General features: G+C 44.4%; 1 protein-coding gene across 2 annotated transcripts in view; it reads right to left on the bottom strand.

Moving 5' to 3' along the window:
- Window positions 1–1,967: 1,967 nt before the first annotated feature.
- LOC132399999 (opioid growth factor receptor-like) overlaps window positions 1,968–17,407 on the bottom strand; it is a 55,018-nt gene continuing 39,578 nt past the window's right edge. For both annotated transcript variants that reach the window (XM_059981027.1, XM_059981028.1), the window contains 4 exons: window positions 15,827–15,902; window positions 13,280–13,346; window positions 7,344–7,492; window positions 1,968–5,298 (listed from right to left, as the gene is read on the bottom strand). In XM_059981027.1, coding sequence (XP_059837010.1) covers window positions 4,107–5,298; window positions 7,344–7,492; window positions 13,280–13,346; window positions 15,827–15,902 — 1,484 coding nt within the window. In that variant the 3' untranslated portion in view covers window positions 1,968–4,106. The remainder of the gene's footprint in view (window positions 5,299–7,343; window positions 7,493–13,279; window positions 13,347–15,826; window positions 15,903–17,407) is intronic.

Here is a 17,407-nt window from a genome sequence, read left to right as displayed (position 1 = left end):
TTCTTTTTACTCAAGGATTGGTGATGCCTGGAATATGCTGCCAGGGGTAGGGGTGGTGATGGATTCAGAGGGGTTTAAGAGGTTCTTAAGACACATAAGTGTGCAGAGAATGGAGGGATATGGACAATGTGCAGGCAGAAGGGATCAGTGTACTTACACATTCAGAGTAGAATTTATTATCAGAGTACGTACATGTCACCACATACAATTTGATGACATGTCGAATCAATGCAGACTCCTGAGGAAATAGAGGTGCTGTCATACTTCCTTTGCAGTTATATTTATATGATCGTCCAGACAGGTACTTTCCTTAGATTCACTCTAGCCTGCACATCATCTTCAGATACTGAGACCGGGAGACATGGTGATGCGCGATGGTTCCTCCCTGTTCTGGTGGTCAAAGGGAGCATAGAAGGCATTGAGGTCATCCAGAAGCAAATGCCTGCTGCCCGCTATTTTGCAAGATTTAACTTTGTAGGAAGTTACAGCATTCAAACCTTGCCAAAGCTGTTGCGTATCCCTCACTGATTCCAGTCTAGTCCAGAGGGTCCACTTCGTCCGTGAGATTGCATTCTGGAGATCATACCTGCACCTCTTCCAGCATTCTTGACCTCCAGACTTTAATGTCTCTGATCCAGCCCTCAGCAAATTCTGGATTCCGTGGTTTATCCAGGGCTTCTAATTGGGGAAGACTCTGAAGGATTTCCCAGGGACATGCTCACCCACAGCTGGTTCAATAAAGTCAGTAACAACCCTGGTGTATTCACTCAGTTCCTCAGATGAGTTCTTGAATATGGCTCAGTCCACTGACTCAAGACAATCCTGTAACCATTCCTGTTGTGTTCACAGATACCTTCAACCTCTTGCTTTGGCAGTGTATGGTACCCACCCTGTTTCAGCCATATCAGTGCCCAAGAAGAGCAAGGTGACTGTCCAAATGACTATCGCCCAGTTACACTTACATCCATAGTTATCAAGTCTTTTGAGAGGCTGGTGTTGAAGCATATCAGCTCCTGTCTGAGTGGCAACTTGGGATCTGCTCCAATTCACCTACTGAAGCAACAGGTCTCGAGCAGGAACCACCTCATTGACTCTTCGCACAACCGTGGAACTACCCCCCTCATAATTTTGTATTCCTCTATTAAATCTCCTCCCAATCTGTTTTCCAGGGAATAAACTCTTAAGTCAGGTCCCCCAGTCCCAGCATCATCCTTGTAAATTTTTTCTGTACTCTTTTGACTTTATGTATATTATTCCTGTAGGTGGCTGACAAATATTCATTACTTTCGACGATGGAGTCCTGAGTTCCCCACTCCTCTGAAGGACGTTACAAATAGATACAGTTGACAGATAGTACATTTTCCCCAGGGTTGAAATGCCTAATATCAGAGGGCATACATTTAAAGCGAGAGGGGGTAATTTCCAAGACGATGTGAGGGGCAAGTGTTTTTTTTTACATAGAGAGTGGTTTGTGTTTGGGATGTGCTGCTGGGGTAGTGGTAGGCAGAAATATCAGGGATTTTTAAGAGACATGAGGGAAAAGGAAGGATCTGGACATTGTGTAAGCTGAAGTGATTAGTTAGTTGGTCACTTAGTTACTAATTTATTTGGTTTGGCACAACAAAGTGGGCCCAGCAACCTGTTTCTGTGCTATCCTGTTCTAACATTTAGAACATATACCAATACTGCACAGGAATAGCCCTTCAGACCAACAACCTGTGCTAACCATGATACAAATCTAGCTAATCCCATCTGCAGTTTGTGTCCCTCTGCACCAGAGGTTCCCAACCGTTTCTATACCATGGTCCCCTTTGACAGTCCAGTGAAGCCTGCAGCCCCTTCTCAGAATCATGTATTGGAATATATAAAATACATTGGATTACAAAAGAAACCAATTACATTGAAATGCAGTTATCAAGATATATGAAAAACAAATTTATGATACAGTAATATATTTGCTTCTTTATTAACATGGTAAATAACAAGTAGTGATGAGTGTGCAGTGAATGACATTTTGAGATATTTGTAACAACTGTAATGTGATAATGAAAATATCTGTGATTTTGGTGACAAAGTACAGCTACTGCTAATCCTACTGTAGTTTGTTGCCTACATTCATAATTGAAGGAAATTCTAAATTTCAGTTAAAGGTCAGTGAAAATAAAGATGTTAATTTTTCCCATCCAAATTTATGGACTCCCTGGAATCTATCACTGACTCCAGGTTAAGAACCCCTACTCTATACCTGCCTTTTCATGTGTCTGTATAAAATGCCTCCTAAACATCCCTGCCTCTCCTCCACTGCCTCCCTTAGTAACACTTTCTAGGCACCTTCCTGTCGTGGTTGCCCATCATGTCTGACGGTGGCAGGAAGCCTGTGCTGGGGAGTTACACTCCCTCAACCTCAGAAGTCCGGGCCCAGTGCTACGAACAAGTGTCTCAAACTGGGGTCTCCCCTGGTTGCAGAGGATGACCATGTCATCCTCTGTGCCTTGTCATGCCCTTCGCTCTCCATGGAGCGTTGCAGTGACTTCCTTCCAGCCCTTGACCTCACTGTAGATCTCTACCCAGAACGCTGGAGCTGACTCTGTATGCTAGGGCAGGCATGTGAAGACGCTGGCTACCCTCACCTGGTTTCGCCACCTGTTCAAGTGGTCTGCTGGGATGTGACCACTGTTGCATATATATCCTTCTTGTAACTTCTATCAGCTCTCCCCTCAGCCACTGAAAAAACAACCGAAATTTGTCCATCCTCTCCTTATAGCTAATATTCTACAATCTTGGTAGCATTCTAATGAACAACTTCTGTACCCTCTCCAAAGCCGACACTTTCTCTTGTAATGGGTGACCAGAACTGCTCACAAAACTCCAGCAACACACAAAATGCTAGAAGAGCTCAGCAGGTCAGGCAGCATCCATGGAGGACTCTGCCATCAGACACTTTTTTTTCCCCTTCATAGATGCTGCCTGACTTGCCGAGTTCCTCCAGCATTTTATGTGTGTGCGCGCTGCTCGAGATTTCCATTATTTGCAGAATCCCTTACTCTTATAATTACTCCAGATGTAGACTAACAAAGTTCTGATTCAGATTCCCATTCCTGTTTCAGCTTGCCAGTCCATTGTCTTCTCTTGTGCCAAGATGAGGCCACCCTCAGGGTGCAGGAGCAACTTCTAAATAGACTCCAACCTGATGTCACAGATATCAATTTCTCCTTCAGGTAAAATTTTTGCCTCACCCGCCCCTCTTCTTCTATTCCCAATTCTGGCCTCTTCTCACCTGCCCCTGGGTCTCCTCCTCCTTCCTTTTCTCCTATGGTCCACTCTCCTCTCCTAACAGACCAGCCCTTTACCTTTCCCACAAAATGGCTTCACCTATCACCTTCTAACTATCCTCCTTCCCCTCCCCCCACCTTTTTTATTCTGGCATCTTCCCTCTTCCTTCTCAGTCCTGAAGAAGGGCCTCAGCCCAAATCATCGACTACTTTTTCATTTCCATGGATGCTGCCTGACCTGCTGAGTTCCTCCAGCATTGTGTGTGTACTGCTTTCAACTAACCGATGTTTTACACAATTTCAGCATGACTTCTTGACCTTTATAGTCAAAAACACTCATTTGAAACTCTTATATAGTTGTTTCATGTTTTTTTTCTCTCTCTGATGACATTCGAATGGAGTTCATTTGGGCATTTTATTATATTGATAAGTGCTTTATAAAGGCCAGTTGTTATCCACAATACTATCTGGTCATGAAAAATCATTTGTGACCACATCAGTTTATATAGACACCACTTTCAGGTGCTATACAACAGCAAAGTTACAGAGAAGACCTAGTTAGAATGTGGTATAAAATGTTTATTATTCAACTTGCACTACAATCAAAGTTGTTAAGAAAATCAAAGACAGTAAATTCCAAATTCAATCTCTTGCATTCGAAGGACAATGGGATAACAAACAAATTGACACTCCCAATCCTGAACACTGGAGTTTTATACCATTGGCATGATGTTGCTAATTTTCTGCTCCTCAGTAAAACTTCACAGCTTGACAAAGCCAAAATCTACTTGCCTTTCTCCCAGACATTTCTAATCATCTTTTCCTCTGGGTCCTCTAATTTTCTTCCATTGCAGTATCTTTCTCCTCCTGAAAATCATCTGTAGAACTTGCCTCTTGAGTCTCCATCTCTTCCACATAATTGATTTCATCTTTAGCTGGACTCTGGATGTCAGTTTCAATGACATTTTGAGTGAGTGTATCATTCCCCACTGACTCAGTGCATGCAGTCTGGTCCACTGTTTCATTCTTCCTCTCTGCATCTTCTTTTGTGGGTCTTTCCTCTCCTGAGGTGCTCGGAGTCAGCACAGCTCTCTCACCCATCTGAGCTCCGATCCCTGTTTGGTTCCTTTCAGTGACAGGCCTGTTGTGTTCAGTAACATCAGGTTCTATCCTATCAGTTCCAGCCTCCAGTCCTGTTGCATTTTTTCCACCGAGGCCTTCTATTGTAGTTTTCTCTCCCACGGTCACCAGGTTGTGTTCATCTGAAGGCAATGAATTACCTTTTAATTTCTTTATTTGTTCACCATTGCTTTCACTAGCCACAACTGGGGTTACTGACAATCCCGAGGTATCTTCACTTTTCTGCCCGAGCCTGTTTTTACAGTCCTTGGATATTGCAGTAGGTTTATCGTCTTCAGCGATAGCTTCCTCCTGATCTTCAGTTTGCTCTTCAGTGCTTTCAGAAACTGGAGGTTTTCTGTTGGAGCTTGCCTTTTCTTCAGCACTGCACTGCTCCTGACTGGAGTCTACATCACTTCGAGCCTTCACAAGATCTTCCGATCTTTGTTCAGTGTCCTTCATAAAGTTCCCACTGTCTGCACTTGAATCTGGACAACTCTCTCCCTTTTTCAGAGCCTCCTCTCTGCCTGCCTCTGATGGTGCGTCGCCAATTTTGGTTGATATGTCTTCACCTGAACCTTCCTCGATCTGGTGTTCAAACACTTCCTTCTTCAATTCTTCTTGGATGTACCTGAATCTGTCCTCAGTTCCTTTGGGAGGTCCCCAGACAAAATCAGAAAGAGGCTGGTAATGCTGCTGAGCAAAAAGTATTAGCTTTCTTCTCTGCGCTTTATTTCTAATTGTGAAAAGAAAGTAGTCCAGTACACTGTCCTTAACCTGAGGTAAACGCTTGTGGATCAGGGTCTCGACAAGAAAGAACTTGACCAGGGGTTCCTGATAGTGCCCGAAGCCCAACTCTCCTAGGCACTTCAGTATCCTTGTAATGCGCAGATTATTGTGCGAGTGTCTGCAACGGGAGAGAACAGGAATCAAAATCATGACCAAATTCTGCAGCACTTCTTGGCCACAGTCCAGGTAACCACAGACTCCCACCACTTAGAACATGCCCTCTTCTCGTTACTACCATCAGAGAGGAGGTACAGAAGCCCAAAGACCCACACTGAACATTTTAGGAACAGTTTCTTCCCCTCTCTATCAGATTTGTGAACAGACATTGAACCCAAGAACACTACCTCACTATGTTTGCTGTCTTCCTGCACTACTTAATTACACATGCACAGTGGAGTTTGGTCAGCTGGGCCACGTCAAGACCAGTACGTTTTGGCCCAGTTAAGCAGCTGCTCCAATTAGCCAAAGGTTCATGGAAATAGTTAAAAAGGTAAAATAAAGACAAACTGAGTAACAAATTATGTATGTAAGTAAAATGCAGAATAAATTAGAACATTACCAATGGTACCACAGTGTTATAAAACTGTATTAATTCCTAACAGTCATCAACGGAGGAATTCATCCAGTGTAACAAAATCAGCTTAGACATCTAGTGTGATAATGGACTGCCTTCACACAATGCGATCAACGATTGCACCCTCCAAATCTTCACTTCATTGTAATATTCAAGATGATTGTCAATACCTTCAAATTCTTCACTGTTCCTAACGAAGTACATCATTTCATTTTAACTCCCAGCCATTTCTGGCATCTCCAAGCCCCCAGTGCTTGAAACCGCGGTGAGCAAAACGGTTCTGAATCATCATATTCCTTATTTCTCACCAACTGTCAGTGACAAAAGTCACTGCTTTTTGAACACAAGCACATGCAACTATTTAAAAACTGTTTGCTCTAAGCATAGCGTAGTGTCCAATAGCCACACAAGTGCGCACGACTGGCACTAGTTAGAAACCGTGTCCTATCGCAAATAAAAGGAGGAAATCTGGGCAATTGTATCAATTAATTTTTGTTCTCTAAGAGTTGTCCTAAATAAGCAGCTGTTCCGATTAACCAATGGCTCAATTAACCAGAATCCACTGTGTATATCTTAGTAGTATATTTTGATTTGCACTGTATGGCTGCCAAAACAAATTTCATGACATATGTCAGTGATAATAAACCTGATTCAGGTGGGGGGGAGATCAAAGGGATGAGAGTGGGTGGGGAAGGGGTGCAGAGAGATGCCAGGGACAGGGTGTGGGGGGAGAATGCAGGAAGAGTCATTGGTAAAGTATTGGAGCAAAGTGGGGAGAGCCTGGTGGGTGGTGGGGATTGATAACGTTGAGGACAAAAGATCTGGAGCAATCTGTTTCGTTAAGCTTAAGGCACCAACATAGCATTTCCACAACTCACTATCCCTAAACCGTACATCTTCGGAAAGTGAGAGGAGAATGCGCAGACAGTGGTGAGAACTGAATCCCAATCAGCGATGGCTCCCGCTGTAAACTGTTGCACTACCATGCTGCCAGTTCACTGGTGTTCAGCTCAAGAGTGTTGGATTTTGATCAGCGTGCTATAGGAAAGGTGTCATTAAACCGGAAAGGGTGCAGGAAAGAGATACAAGGATGTTGCCAGGACTTGAGAGACTGAGTTACAGCAGTAGTTGGATAGGGTAGGACTTTATTCCAAATGTGGTCTAGTGCCCCTACAAAGGTGTAATTCCTCCAAAACAAAAAGGCTTTTATCTCTGAATTTTCACCCACTCATTCTCAAAAGACTCAATCCTCCAGTGAGATAGATCTGTATACAAAATCACAAAGGCCATAGATTTGGTAAATGGTCATAATCATTCCCCAAAGGACACAGATTTGAGGTGAGAGGGGAAACATTTAAAAGGGACCTGAGGTAAATGGTGGAGGCAGATAGATACAGGCCAAATGTGGACAAATATATATGTCACCATAAAGAATTATAATAAAGAACAGGGAGCTTTATCTTGTTATGGTAGCAACAAGGTTGGCTGTTGTATTCCTAATGTTACAACAGCAAAATAATTTCAAAATTAAACATGAACACTCTCCGCATCCATCTGCATCGGAAAGGAAAGCCTGTGAGTGCACTCACTGATTGAGGTTGTGGAACCGCTGTTCCCAGTGAGGGGCTCGTTTCACTTCTCCCGTCTCTTCATTCACCAGCATAATGCCGTAGAAATCCAGCATCATCTTGTATGCTTCGACCAGCCTTGTCTTTGCGATAATTGTTTGCTCAAATGACTGTCGATGGTGACAGATTAAACCACATTTTACATTTTTAAATTCCAGGATAATGGCATTTATCATAACACAGGAAATAACAAATAATGTACATCAAATGCCCTCCCCCCATTTTACTGCTTCACATCCTTGTATTTATTCACTTAGAGGAACAGCACAGTAACAGCTGCTTCAGCTCACACCACCCACTTACATCCACATGACCAATTAACCTACCAACCCACACCTCTTTGGAATACGGGAAGGAACCAGAGCACCTGCAGGGATGCTCGAAGCTGTCATTAAAGAAGAAATTGGAAAGAAATGGATCCATCAGGCAGATGCAGCATGGATTCACAAAGGCAGGTCCTGTTTGACAAACTTACTGGAGTTCTTTGAGGGTATAATGAACGCAGTGGATAGAGGGGAACAGATGGACATTATTTCAGAAGGCGTTTGACACATAAAAGACTTATCCGTAAGATAAGGATGCAGAGTTGGGGGTGATGTATTAGCATGGATAGAGATTGGTTAACTAATAGAAAGCAGAGAGTTGGGATACATGGGATACTCCGGTTGGCAATCAGTGGTGAGCGGTGTGTCGAGGGGTCAGTGCTGGGCCTGCAACTGTTCACAATATACATTAACGATCTAGAAGAGGGGATTGCGTGTTGTGTATCTATGTTTGTGGATGATACTAAGTTGAGTGGAAAAGCAAATTGTGTAGAAGGTACAGAGTCTGTAGAGAGATATAGGTAGGTTAAGTGACAGGGCAAAGGTCTGTCAGGTGGAGTACAATGTTGGTAAACACAAGATCATCCACTTTGTCAAGTCAAGTCACTTTTATTGTCACTTCGACCATAACTGCTGGTACAGTGCATAGTAAAAATGAGACAATGTTTTTCAGTACCGTGGTTTGCATGACACAGTACAAAAAACTAGATTGAACTACGTAATTTAAAAAAACAAACACAGAGAAAGCTATTCGAGACTACAGACCTACACCGGACTGCATAAAGTGCACAAAAACAGTGCAGGCATTACAATAAATAATAAACAGGACCATAGGGCAAGGAGTCAGTCCAGGCTTCGGGAACTGAGGAGTCTGATAGCCTGGGGGAAGAAACTATTATATAGTCTGGTCGTGAAAGCCCGAATGCTTCGGAGCCTTTTCCCAGACGGCAGGAGGGAGAAGAGATTGTATGAGGGGTGCATGGGGTCCTTCATAATGCTGTTTCCTTTGCGGATGCAGTGTGTAGTGTAAATGTCTGTGGTGGCGGGAAGAGAGACCCCGATGATCTTCTCAGCTGACCTCACTATCCGCTGCAGGGTCTTGCGAAGGCAAAATGTAAGTGTAGATTATTATAGCAGCATGAAGCTGTGCAGAGGGACTTGGGAGTGCTTGTGCATGAATCACAAAAAGGTTGGTTTGCAGGTGCAGCAGGCTGTCAAGAAGGCTATCAAATGAAATGTTGGCCTTCATTGCTAGAGGGATTGAATTTAAGAGCAGGGAGGTTATGCTGCAACTGTACAGGGTACTGGTGAGACCACACCTGGATACTGTGTGCAGTTCTGGTCTCCATACTTGTGGAAGGATATTCTGGCTTTGGAGGTGGTGCAGAGGAGGTTCCAGAGATGAGGGGGTTAGACTATGAGGAGAGATTGAGTTGCCTGGGACTGTACTCACAGGAATTCAGAAAAATGAGAGGAGAATTTATAGAAATATATAATATTATGAAATGGATAGGCAAGTTAGAGGCAGGAAAGTTGTTTCCACTAGTGTGTGAGACAAGAACTAGGGGACAAAGCCTCAAGGTTCGGGGGAGTAGATCTGGGACGAAGATGAGGAGGAACTGCTTTTCCCAGAGAATGGTGAATCTGTGGAATTCTCTGCCCAATGAAGCAGTGGAGGCTGCCTCAGTAAATATATTTAAGACAAGGTTGGATAGATATTTGCATTGTAGGAGAATTAAAGGATATGGGGAAAAGGCAGGTAGGTGGAGATGAGTTCATGACCAGATCAACCATGATATTGTTGAATGGCGGAGCAGGCTCAACGGGCCAGATGGCCGACTCCTGCTCTTATTTATTATGTTCTCATGAAATCCAAATGGTCACGAGGAGAAGGAACAGACTCTTAAAAGATATCGACAGGAAGGGAATCATTATTGACCGTCATTCAGCAGTGATTAATAACCTCCTGAATTGCTCTTTCTAGAAGTAAAGCAAACACACTATGATGGTTAGAGCATAGAACCGTACAGGCCCTCCTGCAGTGAGTACAGGGTTGGAGCCACCAAACACTCCTCAAATGATAAGCCTTTCAATTCCAGAATCATTTTCACAAATTTTCTTTGAACCCCGTGTTGTCCTTTTAACTCTTTGGCCAATGGTGTTCTGCCAACAGTTTAAACTACTCCAAGATCAATCTAACCCTCCTCCCACACAGGTCTCCACTATTCTTTCATCATGTGTCTACCGAAGATCTCTTAAATGTCCCTAATTTATCTCCCACCAACCCTGGCAGGGCCTTCTATGCTCCCACAACCCTCTGTGTAAAAGTAAAATCTGCCTCTGCCACCAACCCTGGCGGGGCCTTCTATGCTCCCACCACTCTCTGTGTAAAAGTAAAATCTGCCTCTGCCACCAACCCTGGCGGGGCCTTCTATGCTCCCACCACTCTCTGTGTAAAACTAAAATCTGCCTCTGCCACCAACCCTGGCGGGGCCTTCTATGCTCCCACCACTCTCTGTGTAAAAATAAAATCTGCCTCTGCCACCAACCCTGGCAGGGCCTTCTATGCTCCCACCACTCTCTGTGTAAAAGTAAAATCTGCCTCTGCCACCAACCCTGGCGGGGCCTTCTATGCTCCCACCACTCTCTGTGTAAAACTAAAATCTGCCTCTGCCACCAACCCTGGCGGGGCCTTCTATGCTCCCACCACTCTCTGTGTAAAACTAAAATCTGCCTCTGCCACCAACCCTGGCGGGGCCTTCTATGCTCCCACCACTCTCTGTGTAAAAATAAAATCTGCCTCTGCCACCAACCCTGGCGGGGCCTTCTATGCTCCCACCACTCTCTGTGTAAAAGTAAAATCTGCCTTGGCCACCAACCCTGGCGGGGCCTTCTATGCTCCCACCACTCTCTGTGTAAAAGTAAAATCTGCCTCTGCCATCCATCCCCCCTATACTTTCCTCCAATCACCTTAACATTATGTCCTCTGGTATACCTGAGGAAAAGTCTCTGCCTATCCATTCGATCTATGCCTCTCAAGTTACCTTCTGGAACTGACAACATAGAGGCTGGCCGGGTGAGCTTGCCACAACCCTGTTGAGTTTTGGTCATCCTGTTGTAGGAATTATGTTACTACACTGTAAAGAGGTTGGGCACTCTATTCCTCAGGGTGAGAGATGATCTTACAGAGGTGAGTAAAATCATGAGGGGTGAATGTATTCAGTTGTTTCCCCAAGTCTGGGGAATGAACATCTAGATGGGTAGTGTAGTGGTTACAGTTCAGGTGCTGGAGCACAGAGTTCAATTCCAATGTCACCTGGAAGGAGTTTGTATGTCCTCCTTGTGGAATGTGTGGGTTTTCTCAGGGTGGTGTGGTTTCCTCCCACAGTCCAAATAGGACTGGACTGGACGTCCAAACATAGTTCGTACATTAACTAGTGGTTGTAAATTGTCCCATGATTAGGCTAGGGTTAAATCGAATTACTGGTTGTGCTGCCTGAAAGACTGGAAGGGACTGTCCCATACAGTATCAAAGTATTCAAGGTGAGTGGGAAAAGACTTAATTTTAAACACACTAAGGGTGGTATCTATGTGGAATGAACTGCCCAGAGGAAATAGTTGAAGTGAGTGCAATAACAGTTTTTTTAAAGACCAGTTGAACAGGTTTAGAACAGGGGCTCCCAACCTTTTCCATGCCGTAGACCAATACCGTTAAGCAAGGGGTCCACAGACCGCAGGTGTTGGGAAGCCCTGGTTTAGAAGGTTTGGGGCAAATAGGAACAGCTAGGAATGCAGCATCTTGGTCAGCAGTGACCAGAGGGGCTAAAGGGGCCTGCTTCCGTATAACTCTATTCAAAGTAAATTTATTATCAGATTGTATACGTCACTATATACCTTACTGTGCTGTACTATTCTATGTTCTATACAAACCTGAGATTCATTTCTTTGTGGACACTCACATTAAGTACAAAGAAACACAGTAGAATCATTGAAAAACCACCCACGACAGAGACGGACAAGCAACCAATGTGCAAAAGGTAACACACTGTGCAAACACAAACATGAAAATAAATAAATAAATATTGTGTTGTAGAGTTTTTCAAGAAGTGAATCTGTAGATTGTGGAATAAGTTCGGTGTTAGGCACATAATTCTGTGTTAAACGAAAACAGAAATTGGTGGAATTACAAGGACAAGCACCAGGCAGGGCATGAGAAATGGAATGATTCAGGTCTTACGACTCCTGGCAATATTCTAAATGCCGGAGGAACTCATCAGGCCAGGCAGCATCTATGAAGGAGAATAAACAGCTGCCGTTTGTGCCAAGACACTTCGGGCTGGAAAGGAAGGGGGCAGCCCCAGAATAAGAAGGTGGAGGGAGGGGAAGGAGTTCAAGCTGGCGGGTGATAGGTGAGACCAGGTGAGGGGGAAGGTGGGTGGGCGCAGGCAGGGTGATGAAGTGAGAAATTGGGAGGTGATGTGGAAAAGGTAAGGGGTTGAGGAAAATGGAGTGGACCATGAGAGAAAGAGGATGAGGAGGGACAGCAGAGGAAGGTGAGGAGAAGAGAAGGGTTAAGAGGGGAGTCAGAACAGGGAATGGAAAAAGAGAAGTGGGAGAGGAGAGAAATTAGCAGAAATTGGAGAAATCAATGTTGATGACATGCCTTCAGAACTCCTGATGAAGACTGTTGCTCAAGATTCCCACCAACTGCTGAATCTGTTGTACTAAAGTTTTTCAGCATTTTTTTTTGTGGTAATGATGGGTTGTCAAACTGCTGTTAAAAACCCACTGATGAAAATTCACCAAAAGTAGAGCGAGACATTGAAATGTCTCACACGTCAGAATAGGACAGTACATTATGTGGAATATGACAGCAGAAATATGACAGTCTGTACAGATGTGCAAGAAAAATAAGCTCAAGTTACAGAGCTAATAGGAATAATTATAGCATTGAATCAGGGACGAAGGGAGGAATAAAACTAGATTGTTTACTGTCTGTCATCAAAAGAGAAAACTGAGTAGAGAACTGCAGCACTCCATTCCATTATGGCTCTTCTCTGACCTCTCCTCGCCTTCCCGTCACCTCAATCTTCCCACCTTCCCTTTCTCCCGTAGTCCACTCTCCTCTCTGTTCAGATTCCTTGTTCTTCAGCCTTTTACCTTTTCCTCTATCATTTCCCAGCTTCTTACTTCATTCCCCCCCCCCCCACCTCACCTGGTCTCAGCTATCACCTCCCCGATTGTGCCCCTTTCCCTTCCCCTAACCACCTTATTCTGGCTTCTCCAACTTCCTTTCCAGTCCTGATAAAGGGTTCCAGCCCAAAAGGTCAGCAGTTTATTCCTCTCCATAGATGCTGTCTGATCTGCAGAGTCCCTCTACCATTTTGTGCATAGGGCCTGTTTCTGTTCGTGTTCCCTCTCCCTCTCCCCTCCCCCTCTCTCCTCTCCCCCTCCCCGTCTCTTTTTCTTCCTCTTCCCTTCTCCTTTTCCTTTTCTCTCTCCCCCTTTCTCTCTGGCTCCATAATAAACGATAATGTACAGACACTCTGAGTAACTCCTTACCACAATACACACCTTGATTTCTTGAACAGTGAGTTCTTTGGCCCACCAATTCATTCCAGGTTCTCGCAAAGGAAACAGCCTGTAAACACAACCCAACCAATTAGAAAAGAGGAAGAAATCGGACCTGCCGGCACTCACTGATGACTGCAGCCATTTCAAACCATGGGCCAATTTTGCAGCATGCTTCTTACATTGGTAGGCCTGCTGGCCCACTGTACAACAGAATGGTGTGGGGACGGACGGGTACATTGTTGGAAAATCCATGATGGCTAATAGAATCCCAGTACTGATAGAAATCACAACTGATTGTGCTAAATCCAGCACCCCAACAGGTTGGTCCAACTTAGACTATAAGACAAAGGAGCAGAATTAAGCCATTTGGCCCATCGAGTCTGCTCCGCCATTCCATCATGGCTGATCCATTTCTCCTCTCAGCCACAATCCCCTGCCTTCTCCCTGTAACCCTTCATACCCTGACCAATCAAGAACCTACCTATCAACCTCTGCTTTAAATATACCCAATGACTTGGTCTCCACAGTTGCTCGTGGCAACGAATTCCTCAGATTCACCACTCTCTCCTTATCTCCGTCATAAATGGATGTTCTTCTAATCTGAGGCTGTACCCTCTGGTCCACGACTCCTCCACCATAGGAAATCATCACCTCCACATCCACCCTATTGAGGACCTTCAACAGGTTTCAATGAGATCCCTCCGCATTCTTCTGAATTCCAGTGAGTACAGGCCCAGAGTCATCATACACTCTGCAAATGACAAGCCTTTCAATCCCAGGATCAGTTTTGTGAGCCTCCTCCAAAGCCTCTGCAAAGTCAGTACATCCTTTCTGAGATAAGGGGCCAAAGCTGCTCACCATACTCCAACTGATGCCACACCAGTGCCTTATTAAAGCCTCAGAATTACATCCTTGTTTTTATATTCCAGTCCTCTTGAAATCAATGCTAACATTGAATTAATTTACATGTCGTGCTAACTTAGCCCCAGACACTGCACATTCCTCTGGAGCACAATACTTCATTCATCCTTGTGCACCTGTCCAATCAGTATTGCCATTGGAATTAGAACTGGTTTACTCTATTTACGTTTTCTTGCATATTGTTGATACAGGTCAAATTATTGCACAGTGCATTAAGCTCAAAAGTCAGAAAGTTATGTTGTAGCTTTATAAAACTCTGGTTAGGCCACATCTGGAGTACTGCCCCTCTAAGGGAAGGATGTTGGAGAGGGTGTTTACCAGGATGCTACCTGGATTAGAGGGCATGCGCTATAACAAGAGGTTGGACAAACTTGAGTTATCTTCTCTGGAGCGGTGGAGGCTGAGAGGAGATCTGAACGGGGTTTATAAGATCATGAGAGGTACAGATAGAGTAGACAGGCAGCAGGGTCAAAATGTCTAATACTAGAGGGCATGGTGAGAGGGGGTAATTTCAAAGCAAATGTGAAGGGTACGTTTCTTCACAGAGAGTGGCAAGTGACAAAGAGTGCCTGGAACATGCGGACGGGGGTGGTGGTAGAGGCAGGTACATTAGGGACTTTTAAAAGACCTTTAGATAGGCACATGAATATGAGGAAAATGGAAGGATATGGACGTTGTGTAGGAAAAAGAGATTGGTTTAGTTGGCCATTTGATTACCAATTTATTTGGCTCAACACAACCTTGTGGGCCAAAGGGCCTGTTCATGTGCTGTACTGTTCTAAGTAAAACAATGACAGAATGCAGAATAAAGTGTAATGCAAGCAGTGATAGACAGAGCAGGGGGTGAGCGACACAGAGAGTGTTGGGTGAGGGGAATACACAGCCAGGGTGGAGATAGAGGCAGACACATTAGGGATGTTCAAGGGACTCTTAGATAGGCCCTTGGAGGAAGGGCTAGAGTAGGTTAAAGATCGGCACATCTTGGCCAAAGAGCCTACACTGTTATAGGTTCTGTTAATTCCTTACCCAACACATATGTTCTATTTTATATGAATTATATTTTTATTAACTTACTCATCAACTTCTGTTTTGTCAACTTCTGACAGCCCCCATCTCTCTCTCATATGGAGGGCAACTAGCTCCTTTTTTTTTAAACACTAGGATATACTGTACCATCTTTAATTACTAACAAAGTTAACTTTAGACGACACAAATTAGAGTATGATGCACTGCACAATGTAGTTACAATCATCTTACAAAATGAATCTACCTTAACTACAGCATACAAACATTTACACATCCCCATTATGAAGGAAATGGAACGTCCCGTTTCTTTATGGATAGTTGGAAAGACATCATAAAGGCAACCCAAGTGAGTGAGTATGAGTGAGTGTGAGTGTGTGTGAGTGTGTGAGTGTGTGAGTGTGTGTGTGTGTGTGTGTGTGTGTGTGTGTGTGTGTGTGTGTGTGTGTGTGTGCGCGCGCGTGTGCGTGCATGTGTGCGTGCGCGCCCACTTCTGCAGAAAAATTTGCCCACAACAATCATGGTCAAAGATGATGATTACCCACGTCATGCGCGATGATGATGTTGGTGTGGTACTGTGACGTTCGATGTTCAGGTACGTACCACTGGATGTACGAATGGTTCCTCTCCAGATGATCATATTTCCCCTTCCACTTTAACATCTCCGTTATTTTACAACCTAGTAAACAAAGAATTTAGTTTAGTTGTCAATCCTCCACAGAGAGTTTAAACAAAAGGAGAGTGCAATAAAACATAAGAAATATCAGTTTGTTGAATGTGTTCAGAGACCGAATGAGACTCTACTGGGCACTGCAGTCTCTTGTAGACCTCAACCCCTCACTCTTGGAGAACTGAAATCCTGATTATAGTGCCAGTAAAATACTGCACTCTACAGTACAGGCAACCTGGGTTCAATTCCCACTGCGGCCTTGTACACTCACCCCTTGGCCCCATGGGTTTCCTCCCACAGTGTAAAGGCGTACTGATTAGTAGGTTAACGGGCCATTGTAAATTGCCCCGTGATTAGGCTAGGGTTAAATCAGGGGTTGCTAGGTGGCATGACTCAAGGGGCCGAAGGGCCTGTTCTGCGCTGTATCTCAATATATAAAAACATTACACTGTCTCACACAAATGCACCTCACAACCTGTCTCATCTCAGGCCAGGCTGCTCGGGGACTTCTGCTGATGTTGTCTTGTGGATTGTAACTGTATGTGTTCTGCACCGTGGTCCCAGGGAAATTATGTTTCATTTCACTGAGTACACGAGTGTGGCTCAATGACAATAAACTTGAACTTGAACGGTGTCAGAAGTCTCCTCCGCCAACAATGAATTCCTGAATGGAACTACTTTGGTGATCTGCACCACAATGACAAAGCCCCACCCACATAACTCTGAGGATGGCACCCATTTCCAGTCAAAGTCTGGGGTTTCACACTCCATTCCATGGGCTGGCTGACACCAGAGTGCAGTACTGAGGGAGTGCTGGTCACATCAACATTCAGCTGCCACATAAATACAAGGCTCTTCTGACCTCTCAAGTGAATGCAAAAGATCCCACTAAAGAACAGGAAACTGCTGAAGTTGTGTACGATGTTGATGATGTATAATATGGAGTACTGTGCACAGTTCTTCTCACCTACAGGAAAGATACAGTGCCAATACGATTGAAAGAGTACCGAGGTGTTTACAAGGTGTTACAGGGACTTGAGGAGCTGAGATATAGGGAAAGGTGGAATAGGAAGAACTTTCTTCCCTGGAGTGTGGAAGAATGAGGGGGATTTGACAGAGGTATTCAAAATTATGAAGGTTATAGTTAGGGTAAATGCAAGCAAGCTTCTACCACTGAGATTGGCTGAGACTAGAACTAGAGAGAGAAAGGTGAAATATTTAAGGAAAACCCAGTGGGAATCTCCATCACTCAGAGGGTGGTGTGAGTGTGGAGTGAGGAAGTGGTGGATGCAGGTTCAATTTCAACACTTAAGAGAGGTTTGGATAGGTATATGGATTGGGGGGGCAGGGACTATGGTTCAGGTGCAGGTCGATGGGTCCAGGCAGGACAAGAGTTCAACATGGACTAGGTGGGCTGAAGGGCCTGTTTCTGTGTTAAGGTGCTCTGTGGCCCTTGGGGTAAATATTTAGCCCTTGATCGATATTGCACAATTACCACACTGATATCTGTCGGA

This window comes from Hypanus sabinus, chromosome 9 (genome assembly GCF_030144855.1).
Source record: "Hypanus sabinus isolate sHypSab1 chromosome 9, sHypSab1.hap1, whole genome shotgun sequence".
Classification (NCBI taxonomy): Eukaryota; Metazoa; Chordata; class Chondrichthyes; order Myliobatiformes; family Dasyatidae; genus Hypanus; species Hypanus sabinus.
The sequence above is the reverse complement of the archived record's forward strand: the minus strand, read 5'-3'. Positions and strand labels throughout refer to the sequence as shown.